This window comes from Convolutriloba macropyga, chromosome 1 (genome assembly GCF_964194025.1).
Source record: "Convolutriloba macropyga chromosome 1, txConMacr16.3, whole genome shotgun sequence".
Classification (NCBI taxonomy): Eukaryota; Metazoa; Xenacoelomorpha; order Acoela; family Convolutidae; genus Convolutriloba; species Convolutriloba macropyga.
This window is the reverse complement of record NC_134468.1, coordinates 34,940,317-34,953,832: the sequence shown is the minus strand read 5'-3', so window position 1 is coordinate 34,953,832 and position 13,516 is coordinate 34,940,317. Positions and strand designations below refer to the sequence as shown.

Sequence of the window (13,516 nt, the reverse complement as noted above, 5' to 3'; positions counted from 1 at the left end):
CAGCGTCGGTACGTACTCTTTGATCCAACGGGACCAGATCGCATTAGCGTATGACTGCGCACGGGCGTAACGTTTACGATGGTCGAACTCATTATTGCCGACAACAGGCGGAATACCGGTAGAGTGTTCTCCTAAAAGAAAGTGGTTGGGCGTTAAAGCGTTCAAATCGCACGGATCAGCGCTTACGGGTGTTAAAGGACGCGAATTGAGAGCATTCTCCACGAGACAAAAGGTAGTATGCAGTACCTCATCCGTGAGGCGACGCGTGCCAAGAATTGTATACAACACGCGTTTGAAGCTACGTACCAACCTCTCCCAGATACCACCTTGATGTGGTGCGCTGGGTGGATTGAACCTCCACTTAATACCTTTGTGAGCGAGCTCAGCTGCAATGTTGACAACGTTCCACTTTTCAATACTTTCTCGGAGTTCTTTCTCCGCTCCAATAAAGTTGGTGCCATTGTCCGACCAAATCATGGCAGGTGTACCTCTACGTGACACAAACCGCTCAACTCCCATAACACAAGAACTGGTGTCCATGGATGTAACTATCTCGACATGGACAGCGCGAGTAGTGAGACAGGTGAAGAGGAAGCCCCACCTTTTCTCAGTAGTACGGCGGACAGTAACATAGAATGGCCCAAAGTAGTCAACGCCAGTGTTCGTGAAGGGAGGAGACTGGTAAGCAAGTCTCTCCTTAGGTAAGTCAGACATGATTGGTTGCATAGTTACAGCTTGGAATTCTCGGCATCTTAGGCAGTGTGCTTTGATGGAACGCAAGGATGATCTTAGCTTCAGTACTGTGTAGTGTTCCTGCACAATCGATCTTAGGTAGTCAACGCCCTGATGGTAATGCTTTACGTGCGTGTGTTCAAGAAACAGTTTTACAAACGGATGACGTGCGTCTAAGATGATTGGGTATTTTACGTTAAACCCAACTTCAACTAACCGCTTGATGCGGCCCGAGGAACGGATTAGCCCATTTGGACTAATAAACGGTGAATGTGGAGCAATTCGGCTGCTCCGTTTAACGGGTTTATTGTCAAGAAGATCTTTTCTTTCGGCTTCAAAAGACTCTCCTTGCACCAAATACTGTAGATGACGCTCGGCTTCGTCAAGCTCAGTAGGGTCGGTAATACTACCATCGGGGTTACGGTAGCCGGCATGTTTCGGCAAAAGACGGAGAACGTATGCGGCAATGCGCAAGTACTTTTGATAAGAACTAAACTTATCAAATGGGAATAACGACGGAACGGGAATTGTCTGTTTTTTAACAGATGTAGCGAGAGAGACAGTGTCTTCTATGATGGCTGCTTGGTTGACGCCAAGTTTGATGTTATTAATGACGTCTTTGTTCGGTACGAAAGGGAAACTTGAGTTAGATAAGAAATGTGGACCATTGACCCAACTGCTTAGTTGCAAAACCTCAGCGGACATTCCACGCGTGCCAGCGTCAGCTGGATTATCCTTAGTTGCGACGTGGTTCCATTGGTCAACGCTGGTATACTCCAAAATTTCACAAACGCGGTTTGCAACAAAGATTGGTTGCTTTTCATTAGAGTTTATCCACTGAAGAACGGTCGTGCTATCCGTCCACATGAATACTTGGTTAACAGTTACAGTAAGTGCCTGAATAATTTCGTTCTTCAGTCGAGCGGCAAGTAGAGCTGCTTGCAATTCCAGTTTAGGGACAGTCATTACTTTCATTGGCGCCACACGCGCTTTCCCCAAAACAAACGCAAGCTCTGTTTTTATCTTGCCCGTAGGAGTTGTTACTCGGGCTCGAAGAAATGCGACGGCACTAAAAATATCCTGGGAACTGTCACCGAACATATGCAACTCTGTATTATCAAAAGGTCCACTAAAGTAACTTCGAGGTATTTTGATGTTTTCAAGCTTTGGTAAGTCCGCACTCCAGACCAAAAATCTTTGAACCATGTCCTGTGGGAGCTCGTCATCCCATTGTTGTCCTGTGACACGCCAGATGTCTTTTAATAGCAATCGCGCACCGACGGTAAACGGTGCGACAAGACCAATGGGGTCAAAGACTTTCGAGACAAGACTTAGGACCAAGCGTTGCGTGAGGGACTTGGTGATAGCGCAGCTTGTACCCCGACTCACAACTAAAGTGTCATTAGTGTGATCCCACTTTAACCCAAGCACATGCGATGAATCCTCCTGACATGAAACAATAACCTTGGGCTCAGTCGATTGAGGAGAGCCATCAATTCGATCAGCCAGATTTGGCACATTGCTTACGAATTTGGTAAGCTTGAACCCACCGAGATGGAGAAGATGTACCAATTCCTTCGATTTTTTGATGGCTTTCTCAGGAGACTCCACTGAGTCAAGGTAATCGTCCATATAGAAGTTTTCAAGGACGGCTTTTGCAGCTTCGGGGTACAATTTGGCATTGTCTCTCGCAGTGCGTTGTAATGCATAGTTGGCGCATGTGGGCGAGTCTTTAGCCCCAAATATATGGCGCGTATATTGATACACTACAACGTTAGTTGTGGGGTCCTCCCGCCACAGAAAGCGAAGTGATGGTTGATCTGATGGTAATACACCAACCTGTAGAAACATTCCCTCGATGTCGGCAGAGACGGCATATGGATGTTGTCGGAAGCGAAGAAGTACATAAATAAGGTTTTGGAGCAGATCAGGGCCAGTGAGCAAAGATTTATTCAGTGAGGCGCCATGAAATTTTGCTGCTCCATTGAGCACCCTACGCACCTTCCCCGGTTTGTTCGGGTTTAAAACCGGATGGTGGGGTAGGTACCACTCTTTATCGGACCGGCTCTCAACCTTGTGAGCGTCCGGAACCTCAATTACATACCCCTTATTTAGGTCTTCCTTGATGGTACTAGTATACTTCTCTCTAAGGTCTTCATCCTTGGCCAATCGTTTTTCGAGAGATTTTAGTTGCACAAGGGAGGAGAAGTAATTATTTGGGAGCTTGGTGTTGTCTGCTGCCCACAGCATTCCGACATCGTATCTCAGGCCATTGTGTACGGTGGTATTCTCAAGGATTTCGTGAGCCCTTGCGTCTGCTGCAGATCGTGAGTCGACCTGCTTGTTTGCTCCGAATGATTCAATGTCGTACCATGACTTTACTTGACTTGCTAACTCATTGTCCTGTTCGACATTCACTTTAAAGCACGTTGAGGTTAAACACGAACTTGATGGTAACGGACCGCTTAAGACCCAACCTATGGGTAAGCGTACGGCAACGGGTGAACGCTTCTCATCGGCAGAGAAGTATTCTAACGGGCGGATGGCATGATAGACATCTTGTCCGAGTATCATCTCAATGTCTTTATAGGAATATGTTACGGGATCAAGGACTGCTAAGTGTGGGTAAGTCTCTTGCAGGGCCTGTACATTAATTATATCTGAGCCGACGTTCAGACTCTCTTTAACGAAAGGGTTGACGGTGAATGGTTCGAAATCTTGTTGTTCTCTTGGTTTCACAGTAACTTCAACAACCCTAGTATCAACTACTTCTTCTGTATTAACACCCTTGACAGTTAGCTTCAGTGCTTTACCGTGCAAACCGAGTCTATCTGCGAGACTACCGGCCACCCAAGAGTTACTGCAGGCGGTATCACACAAAACTAAAGCCTTGGTATCTAAACCGGACGAATTGACCAACTGCAATTCAGTCACCTGAAGGAGCCCCTTAACATCAGTAACAGATGACATTGTTGTGGTCTTATTAGGCTGGAGTTGACTAGAAGTTGCTTTACTTTGACCTGTGTTGCCAAAAGGTTGAATGGTATTGGAATTTGTCAACTGTTTTGTTGGGAAAACCCTATCTGCTCCATGCAATAGTGTGTTATGCGAACTATTGCATCCTTCTGCTCGGTACTTTCTTGGTTGAGGGCACTGTCTGAATGTGTGCTTGTCCCGTAAGCACGAAAAGCAAAGTTTGTTATCCGCCACCAACTTAGCTCTCTGGGTTGGAGTCTTTTCCTTGAAAACTCGACACTCCCATAGCCGGTGGTTACCTTTGCATACAATGCACCGAGAGTAAGTGTTTGTGGAAGAAGATGGAATTTGCTTCTTTGTGTCCCTTTGTTTTGAGTTTGATGCAAACACTTTTGAGGCTGTTTTGGTCTTTGTTACTGAAGTGATGTTCTCTCCAGGTTTGGCCTTGGTTGCGCTTTGTTTCATAAGATCATGGGCCTCAGCCTTTTCTTTGAGCCAATCATTAAAATCAAGGAGGGTAGGCTTAACCCAGTGCTTCTTAACCGTAAAGAGTGACCATGACTCTTTCATGTTTGGTGGTAACTTCTGTACCGCTTGGTTAAGTAGGGAAGCGCTCTTCAAATCAGCATCATATGATAGTGACTTGAAAACCCCAACGAGGCTGGATATTGCTGCAGAATAGTTAATGATGTTATCACTATTGTGCATTTTGAGAGGCGGAAAATTGCTTAGTTTATCCAAGTGTGCACTTACGACTGCCTGTGGCTGGCCAAATTTACGTTCTAAAGTCCTTAGTGCATCCTTGTACATTAAACCACAGTAAGCAAACTCGGCGATTGCAACCTTTGCTTTACCGGTGACGAGTGTTTTAAGGTATGTCAATTTAACGTCATCAGTGAGCGACTGCGAGTCAATCGCGCTTTTGAATTGACCATACCACTCATGCCACTTTAATGGGTCGCCATTAAACTCTGCAAGTTTCCACTCGGGCAAAGGGTCGTTTTTCTTACTTGTTATCGCATCAGCCAGTTCCCTAATCAATGACGCATTGTCTGGTATCGGAGGGGCAGGTGCAGACACCTGCGGACCACTCCAACTCAACGGAGTGGGCCCAACATAGGGGTATGTTGGGTGAAAAACCGGAGTAGCTACACCAGGTACAACATTATTAGTGGTCGCGATCGGGTTTTCCTGCTGTGCACCAGATGGTGATTGCATATCAATCAAAAGTGGTGAATTCGAATATATACGTTGTGGAATATTAGTGCTTGAGGGTGCGATATGGGTGTGTACATTTGGAGGCAGACTATTAACGGTGGTTGCATCTTGGTTGACTATTGACGGTCTGTGCTGTGGAAACCGCCATTGACTCATATTTGGCACAAAGTTTTGGCCGAGAGGGATATTGGGCATATTTGGGACAGGAGCAGCAACGGAACGTACAGCTTTGTGTACTGGGTTATTATTATTCTGGAATGTTTTGACGAGAGGCTGATTATCCAAAGTGGCTTGTGGGATGGGAGCAGTGAAGTTAGGTGCAAAGACTGGGTTCGGAATCGGAAGGACGTTAAGATGAGCGGGTTCGGAGTTGTGCTGTTGAATGTTTGGACTTGGTGGGGCGCTTGGGTGCAGGGGAACGTTGATTGCGGGGGCTGGATGATTTGTTGTCGGAAAAGGAGGAAGAGTGGCGTTTGGTGCTCGGGGGACAAAATTAATTTGTTGTCGGGGGCATATACGCTGGGCCAAATGATTCTCGGGCAGACTTGATGTTTCAGGTCCCCTGGATTGCGAAATTTGAAGTTGTGCGTTGGGAAAACCCTCGGTTGTAATATTCTGATTTTCTTGTGGTGCGAACGTCTGTTGTGGAATGGGCTGTTGAATGGGCGGTGAAGAAGCCCCTGGTGCGTGTACAGAAGGCGGCTGACTATCCACGGTTCCTTGGTTAGTTATGCTTGGGAGCGCCGTGCCTTGCTGGCCTGTTTGATTCATTTGCGCCCTTAGGTGCGCCTGGTACAACGCCTGTGTGTTAGCAGCAGCCAAAAAATTTTCAGGTGGAGTATAATAGGGGTCGAGTTGCTGCAAGGTCTCATTGCTTAAAATGTAATTGCCTCGACAATTTTTTGGAATAGAATGCCTTGAAATTTCAGTGTTCTGATCTTCCACTGTTTTACCGTTGTTGTGGCTAGGACATTCTGGAGGGTCAATCATAACCTGTGGTTCACTAGTTTTCTCCTCATTGTGAAAACTTAAAGCAAGTGAGGTGTTGATCCAATCTTGGACAGCCTTTTCACTTCTCATTGAGCTCCTAGCACTTGCAGTTGTTTCAGATTGGCTACCTTTAGAAACGGCGTCCAGCAATTCAAATTCTTGCAGAGTTGCCTCTGCCAACCGTTTCCTGTTGTTTTCCTCCAGTTCATCCAATTCCATTTGCTTTTTCTGTTTAGCAAGGCGAATGGCTGCTTCATTCTGTTTTTCAATTTCTTCACGCTTCATCTTAGCAATTACGTAATCATGTTTACGCTGACTAGATGTTTTTGACGATGTCATAATTGAGGGAAGTCTAGAATGAATGGAAGCCCTTGGTTCCTGGAGCTCACTCACTTTATCATCAGCAGAGTTGATGTAGTTTCGTGCTGAAGTGAGTATCTTGTCATTCTTAGTTGTCATTGCCTCCAAGTAAGACTCTAATGAAGGAACAAGTGCACTTGGATCCTCCGTTTTTCCAGCAAATGCAATCAGGTCCTCATTTTTGTCTACAACAGTCATAAATGCTTCGTTGCACTTTGATACTAGGCGTTCAACTTTCACTCGCCTACTTTGACTATTTATACAATGGAGGATATCTTCATGTATAGCATGCAATTCAGCCTCACGCTTTGACCTGGCAGCGTACAACTTTTTGACTTTTCGATCAAGACTATTAGACATCATGATGTTATTATTTCCAAAGACCAGCAATCCTACCACTGCACACGGTTATCTTTTATAAGCACACTACAAACAAATCAAACCCACGTAAATAAAACCCAGCGCAAAAGACACCAAACACAGCACACTGTAGACAGTCTGTAAAACAAACCGCCCAAAGAGCAGAAAATGTCGTCGAGCACCCAGTGCCCGACAAAAACAGAAGTGGAGCGCTGAACGCTATGCGCTCAACGCGGAGGGAGACAAAGGACACACGGGAAGTCGAGCGAGCAACGCGCGACGGAACGGAGACGTTACGGACGGAAAATCGAGCGAGTAACGCGCGACGCGAGGGAAACGGGACAGACGAGAAGTCGAGCGAGCAATGCGCGACAGAACGGAAACGGGACGTGCGGGAAAGCGAGCGAAAAACGCGCAACAACGAAACGGGACGGTGCGAAAGAACGGGCGGGAAATGAAGTCGGGAAGACCTATGTTAGCAGACCACAGCAAAAACTCAACCAAACAACCTAGCCGTAACTCCAGAACAAACTTAAGTCACACCCCAGGAAGAAGGAGAGAAACTACTGCAAGACAACCTAACATAGTTCATAATGGGTTTATAACGACAAATTTAACGAGAAACTAATTTACGGCAATGCAGTAGTACACTAAAAAGATGAAAAGGTCGAGAAACTTACTAGCCGTAACTCCAGAATAAACTTAAGTCACATCCTAGCAAAACCCAAACCGTAACAAACAATCAGCATACTAACGTTATTAAACAAACTACAGCAAAATTGAATAAACTACAGTAGTGTGTTTGTAGACTAAGATAGTTGGAAAAGTCGAGAAACAATCCAGCCGTAACTCGAGAATAAACTTAAGTCACACCCTAGAAGGCGACAGGACCAAACCAACTAGCATTCGTACAGGTACACACAAACATACAGCAGCAAAATCAATATACTACAACAGAAGGGCTAGTAAATTAGTAAAGTTGAAAAGTCAACGGACAATCCAGCCGTAACTCGAGAATAAACTTAAGTCACACCCTAGAAAGCTATAAGAACTAAACAACAAACCAGCATACTAGCATACTCAACATACTACAGCAAAACAACAACATACTTCATCACATATGACATACTACACGGAAATCCGGAAAAGTAGCGAAAAAAACGAAAAGCGAAGTTTTGGGAGAGCGACGTTATTGAAAAAACGGAAAACGGAGAATTGTAAAGTTAAAGAACGAAGAGGACGCGGACGAAACGGTACATAAAGAGCGACGAGAAAAAGAATTATAGGAGTTCGATAACTTTTTTCTGTAGGCCGGAGGTTGTGAAAATTTTCACAACTTATTCTGTGTTTTGAGTTTCACTCAATTTACGAACCTTCTTGCTGGAAAATTGATTTTTTTGACAAATTTGTCAAAATTTTCTGCATTTGTCCAACTTTTTCTAAATTTTGGTCAATTTTTTGCAAATTCTTGATTACGGAACGGTAATCCAGTAAACTGGGCGGTTTTATGCTTGAAAATACGGTTTATCAATATTCGGTATTGATTTTCAAAAGTTTTTTGGAATTGACTAAAATTGACCAAAAATTTTCAAAATTGAACAATTTAGCCTTATTTTCTCTCAATCTTCTCTATATCAGAGGTTATTCTTTGATATACGAACCGAGTGTATCAATTTTTTCGAATTTTCGGTAAATCTACCAAAAATTTTCAAAATCGATGTTTTTTCGTCTCAAAAGTTATTTTTTGTGGGCCCCTTACCAATGTTTTCATTCTACAAGATTCAGTTAAATTTTATTACCCCATGAGATGTCCAAAAGTTCAATGGTTGGGTTTCCTGCCGTCTAAATTTTTTATTTAAACTATAAATTTACAGCAAAAAATTTGTAAAATTTGTTTTGGTTTTGTCTTACAGTTTTTTGTGCAGAGGCCGTAAGACGCCAAAAACTTCATCTGCCTTTACCATTCAGTTTGCCACGTCCAACATCTTTGTATTTGCAGAACAATAGGTCGTGTTCCCCAAAGTCCGTCTCAATGCAGGGAATTTTGGCCAAATGCATAATCAGCTTTGATTAGTTGACTGGTTCCGAGTTTAAACTCGAATATCTGGTCGCGATCTCTACTAGAATCAAACTTCTCGCCTGACTCTGAAAGGGTTCCAACATAATGGACCGATACGGTGTCTCCAGTCATGGGACATTCTCCAGTACCCTCGGTGATAATTGTTTTCAGGACGCCGCCATTTTGTTCAGGGGTCAAATCTATCATTTCGGTGTGATATAATTTGTTCCGTAAAAATAATTATTTCAGCAAAGTTACACGGTGAGCGGCAAAAGGTAAACTCACGCAAAGCACGTCAACCTATTCAATAGGTTTATCACAATTAGGCTAAAAGCAAGGAAAAATGGGTGTTCGTAAACCCGGAGCGGTACCATATAAAAGGTGTTTTGAAACAACTCTTTCGGATTTCAATTCATTTCCGTGTATAAAGCAACGTTTTACAGTAAGTCATATCAAGTAACGTATTAGCATAAAGCAACGTATAGCGTGTTATATAAACGATCAATGTAACAAGTGAAAACTTAGACGGCAAGATTTTTTGATGCTCATTTAACAGGTTTTTTCGTCTGATGTCATTGACGTCAAAATCAGTTCGTATTCGATCAGCAATAGTCTAGAAAACCTAAAAATATTAAGCCGAAAACCAGCTTAATCGATACATATAGTGGTTATATTTACTTAAAATTAGGTTAAATGAACTTTTCCGGAACTTTCTATGTATATTAGAACGTTTTATACGCATTTAAATCTTATTCTATACGCTTTTAAAATACTCGAATCTGATTGGTTAATAATATCTCGCTTACTTATTTACTTCGTAACATACTCTAATGGGTTTTTTTGTTCCGTGAGTTTTCGCCGCTCAATATATGCATCGTAGAGAGTTGAGACTGGTATCATTAGAAAGCTCGTCCAGCGTGGAATATGAAATTAAAAAGATTTTTTTAATTTTTGTTTTCTACAGGGAGTTATCGAGGTTTAAACTTCTGAGAAAAGAAGAGTGAATTCACGTTGTTTTTATTCACATTTTCCGGAATTTTTGCCTACATTTTCGTCAATTTCGCTAAAATTTGTTATAATTTTTAAGAATAGTGTCGTTGATTTTATTTTTGAAGACGAACAAGTATTGTTGATTGTTTTGATTTAATTTTGTTGGTCAAAAAATCTGGATAAACATTTCAAAATTTAGCCTTTTTCATTAAAAACAGCACGAAATAAGCTACTTTAGTCCACTTTGATTAAATTTGTCGGCACTACAGCCCCAAAAAACACTAACACAATCTTTGTAGACTTAGAATGAGGCTATTCCTACCTCAACTTCCGCTGACAGTGCTCTGTATTTAAAACTTTTTCGTTTACTGCTAGCTTTACTCGTTTATTATCAAAAATGCAGAATTTTTTTTTGAGTTTTCAACCAAGAAATTATCTATATCTACAACATTCGAAAAATCAATTGTTCCTAACGGACAATAAGTATTAGCAGGGCTAGTTTTGGGCCATTCTTGGACTGTTACAATCCAAAAAAATCGGGTTGTAATCAGTCGGTCTTTTTTTTTTAAAAAAATATTCTTTTAATAATAAAGAACAGAACGTATCGAATCAAAGCTCAGGAGTGATAGGTCCAACCAATTCGCTTGTTAAGCAGCTCCAAGCTAATGCCTTTAGTTTTTTAATTGAAAGTTTATGGTCGTTTCTTTTTTTAAAAATAATTGACTTTTCAATAAATAATGGCTTAATTAACTTTTCCTCTATTTTTTTCTTAATTTGTTCAACTTCCAGCTTAGTGTCAGCAAAGAAAGACTGCTTCTTCTTTCTATTGATTTAGCATTTAATCTCGGTTGCAGTTTTAAGCCTGAAGTTATTGTTTTCTGGTTTTTATACTACAAGATTTCAGATTTTTTTGTTTTGATATTTGCCAGTTTTTCAAGTTTTCTAATTTTGTCACATTATCACATTATTGACAGTTCTCATGTCACCATATTAGCATTCAGAATCAAAATTGAACATATTAGAACCCTGAAAGATATACATCATCTTTTTGACGGCCTCGACGCCTCTTTCTTGAGGAAATCAATTGAATTTTTTAATTTTGTCTCTATTTGTAATTTATACTTTGTCGTTTCGGTCGTTTGAAATTTCCTGTATAGTGATAGCTTTCATTGTCTTTTCATGAAAAAATAGAAGAACGCATATTCTGATATTAGTAGATAGCTGATGGCTTTCATGACTTTGAAAACAATCGTTTTCCAAAATTTAAGAAAAGCTTTTTAACTTCGCAATTTTGTTCTTTTTATGTTTCTTTTTGTTACCTAATCTCGTTAGTTAATTACAGGTCAAATATGACATTATAGGTGTCAAGGGCATAAAAAGGATATGTGTCCCAAAATCTTTTTTTAAAAGAATTTGTTATGACCTTACTGGCTTTGCACCGATTTTTCACAAAAAAAAGTAAATAAATTTCTTTAAACTAATGCCTTTCATGACATTGAATGTAATTTTGTTTCGAAAAAAAAATTAAAAGTATTACGTACTTTAGCACTTCGCTTTTTGTCTACTTGTTACCTAGTCTTACTAATGAATGGCCACGTACTAAATTATAGATGTTTGAAGAAGGCGCAATCAAATATATTTTGAGTGCCAAAATTTGGCTTGACGGTTTTGACAGCGTTCTCTGGCAAGTTTCAATTGAAATTTTGTTTGTTCTTTGTTGTTATTTTTAGCCGGTTCAAAAAATGAATAAAGACAGGTCCTAATGCCCTTCTATAGAAGCAGTGGTAATCGTAAATTTGTGGTAATATTAATTGATTCCTAATAGTATTTATTACTTTGAAGTTAACTGTTTCAAAAAAATAAGTTAATTTTTATACTTTACTGTTTTTGTTCTTTTTTGCATAATTTCTACCAAACCTTTTTATGGACTGGTCGCATATGTTTTCTGTAGATTTATAAGTTATTTTTGTTTAGTTTTAGGTTTATCTGACGGTATGTTGACTTTGTTATTAAATTTAGTTTTTAAGAGGGACATAAATTTTTTGATGTAATTAATGTTTGTTGTTGTTGTTGTTTGATTTTGCTGTTCGTCTTGACTCGCTTTCTTAATATTGACATATTACAGCAATCTAATGCATCAATTTTTACTCCACTGAGTTGTTTGCTCGGAGGCTATCTTATGGTTCATACAGAATTTTTTGAAAAAGACTTGGGCTTTTTTGGGATTCGCAAAAAATAATTTTTGGGTTTTTCTATCTGTTCCTCATTTGGTAGACATTTATGCCAAAATTGTGGATGGGCGGGGTTGGAACCTTATGTGCCATCGCACATTACCGAGCCGCCTTGTTTCATATTTATATTCATTATTTAAAACATTTTGTACTCACCTTTTGTCTTCTGTTGGTTGTTTTCGCATCCAGGGTAGTTTGGCTCTGGGTAATAAAAGTATTGTCTACCTCCATATAAGCAAGAAAATTGAGTCAAAGCCAGCCGTTAACAGTAAGCAAATCAGAAAACTAAATTGATAACAATGCAAAAAAGTTTTTGTTTTCTAATTACGAGAGCCGTCCTTTGACTAAAAATTGAAGATTGAGTTTGCGAAGGTACACATTGAGCTGAACTGTTAAATTAATATGTCTCAAGCAAAGATTAGGTTACTGAGAAAAAAAGCTTCATAATTTAGTTAGACCAGTGAATTTTGTTTACCATGTTTATGAAAGGCGCACTATATCTATAACAAATTGCGTAGCATATACTGCAAAACGCTCGTTTTATTCAATGCAGAATAGTATGAACAATATTTGATGCACGTGGCCTAACCACTGATAAAAGAGCAAATAACAAGTAGCATAAGATGGTCTATAAGGAGCAAAGCGCACGAAAATGGTCTCTTTAATGTATTGTATTTGTTTACTTTCATGGCCAGGTGACCATTAAATGAAGTTTTCCGATTTAATTTGGGTCTCCAATGATATGAAGATGAATTTGGGTACAAGATAAACCAATCTGACAGGAAGGTACGATTCACCTGTTTAAATTATGGTTTCACAAAAGATTCGCCCAATTGTTCCCTGCTTTATCTCACCACAGAGCCGGTAACGAATAGCAAAGGAAGCATTTGTCCACAGTTGTAAAAAAATTTTCACACAGTATGATAACGAAAAAATTAGCTTGCCTTTTTCATGTATATCGCAAAATTAGTTCTTTAAAATTTTGTAAAATTTTAAACTTCCGTGAATCCGTTTGCTATTGGGTTGAATTTTCACTGGTGTCTCCATGTATTTATTGCAGGAGTGTAGTTTGAAGGTAACTTCGGAGGCAAAAAGTTTGGAATTGTTCTCTATGAGTTCAAAGATACGACACTTTAAGTTCAAAATTTGCTACGTTTAGCAATGCACCCCCTTTTGCTCTTGTTAAAATGGTTGAAAGATCGAAACAAAATAATAAACATCAATCAATTTTCTTAAAGAATCACATTATAAAATTTTCTTCCGATTGTTTTCTTCCTAAAAATAAAAATAAAACAGCAGGAAAAAATAAAACTTAGCAAGCAGTTAGCAGAAAGAAACACGTATCAATCATTCTTTCATAAGGTTGCATCGATAACTGAGTCTCAAAATTAAACTCAATCAGCATGCATTTGTTGCTATCTATTAAGCCAACGTTCGGAACATTTTTCTTATTGTGTTGTTGGTTTTCTTTTTGAATTCAAAATTATATCGTTTACTAAGAAGATAAGTCTGTGTATAATATCATTTTGTTTCAAAATTAAAACTGGAATCTTATGAATTGGAAAAACCGACTAATTTGCTTGCATAACTTTTTCATAGG

The 13,516-nt window shown here is 40.0% G+C and overlaps 1 protein-coding gene across 2 annotated transcripts in view; it reads right to left on the bottom strand.

Moving 5' to 3' along the window:
- Positions 1-12,500, bottom strand: part of LOC142348408 (uncharacterized) — a 33,583-nt gene extending 21,083 nt beyond the window's left edge. Inside the window, exons 1-2 of one of the 2 annotated variants that reach the window (XM_075399773.1) lie at positions 12,344-12,500; positions 12,073-12,305 (exon numbers count right to left, since the gene is read on the bottom strand). In XM_075399773.1, coding sequence (XP_075255888.1) covers positions 12,073-12,147 — 75 coding nt within the window. In that variant the 5' untranslated portion in view covers positions 12,148-12,305; positions 12,344-12,500. Of the gene's footprint in view, positions 1-12,072 lie in introns of both variants that reach the window. The other variant, XM_075399766.1, reaches the window with a different exon arrangement.
- Positions 12,501-13,516: the final 1,016 nt, after the last annotated feature.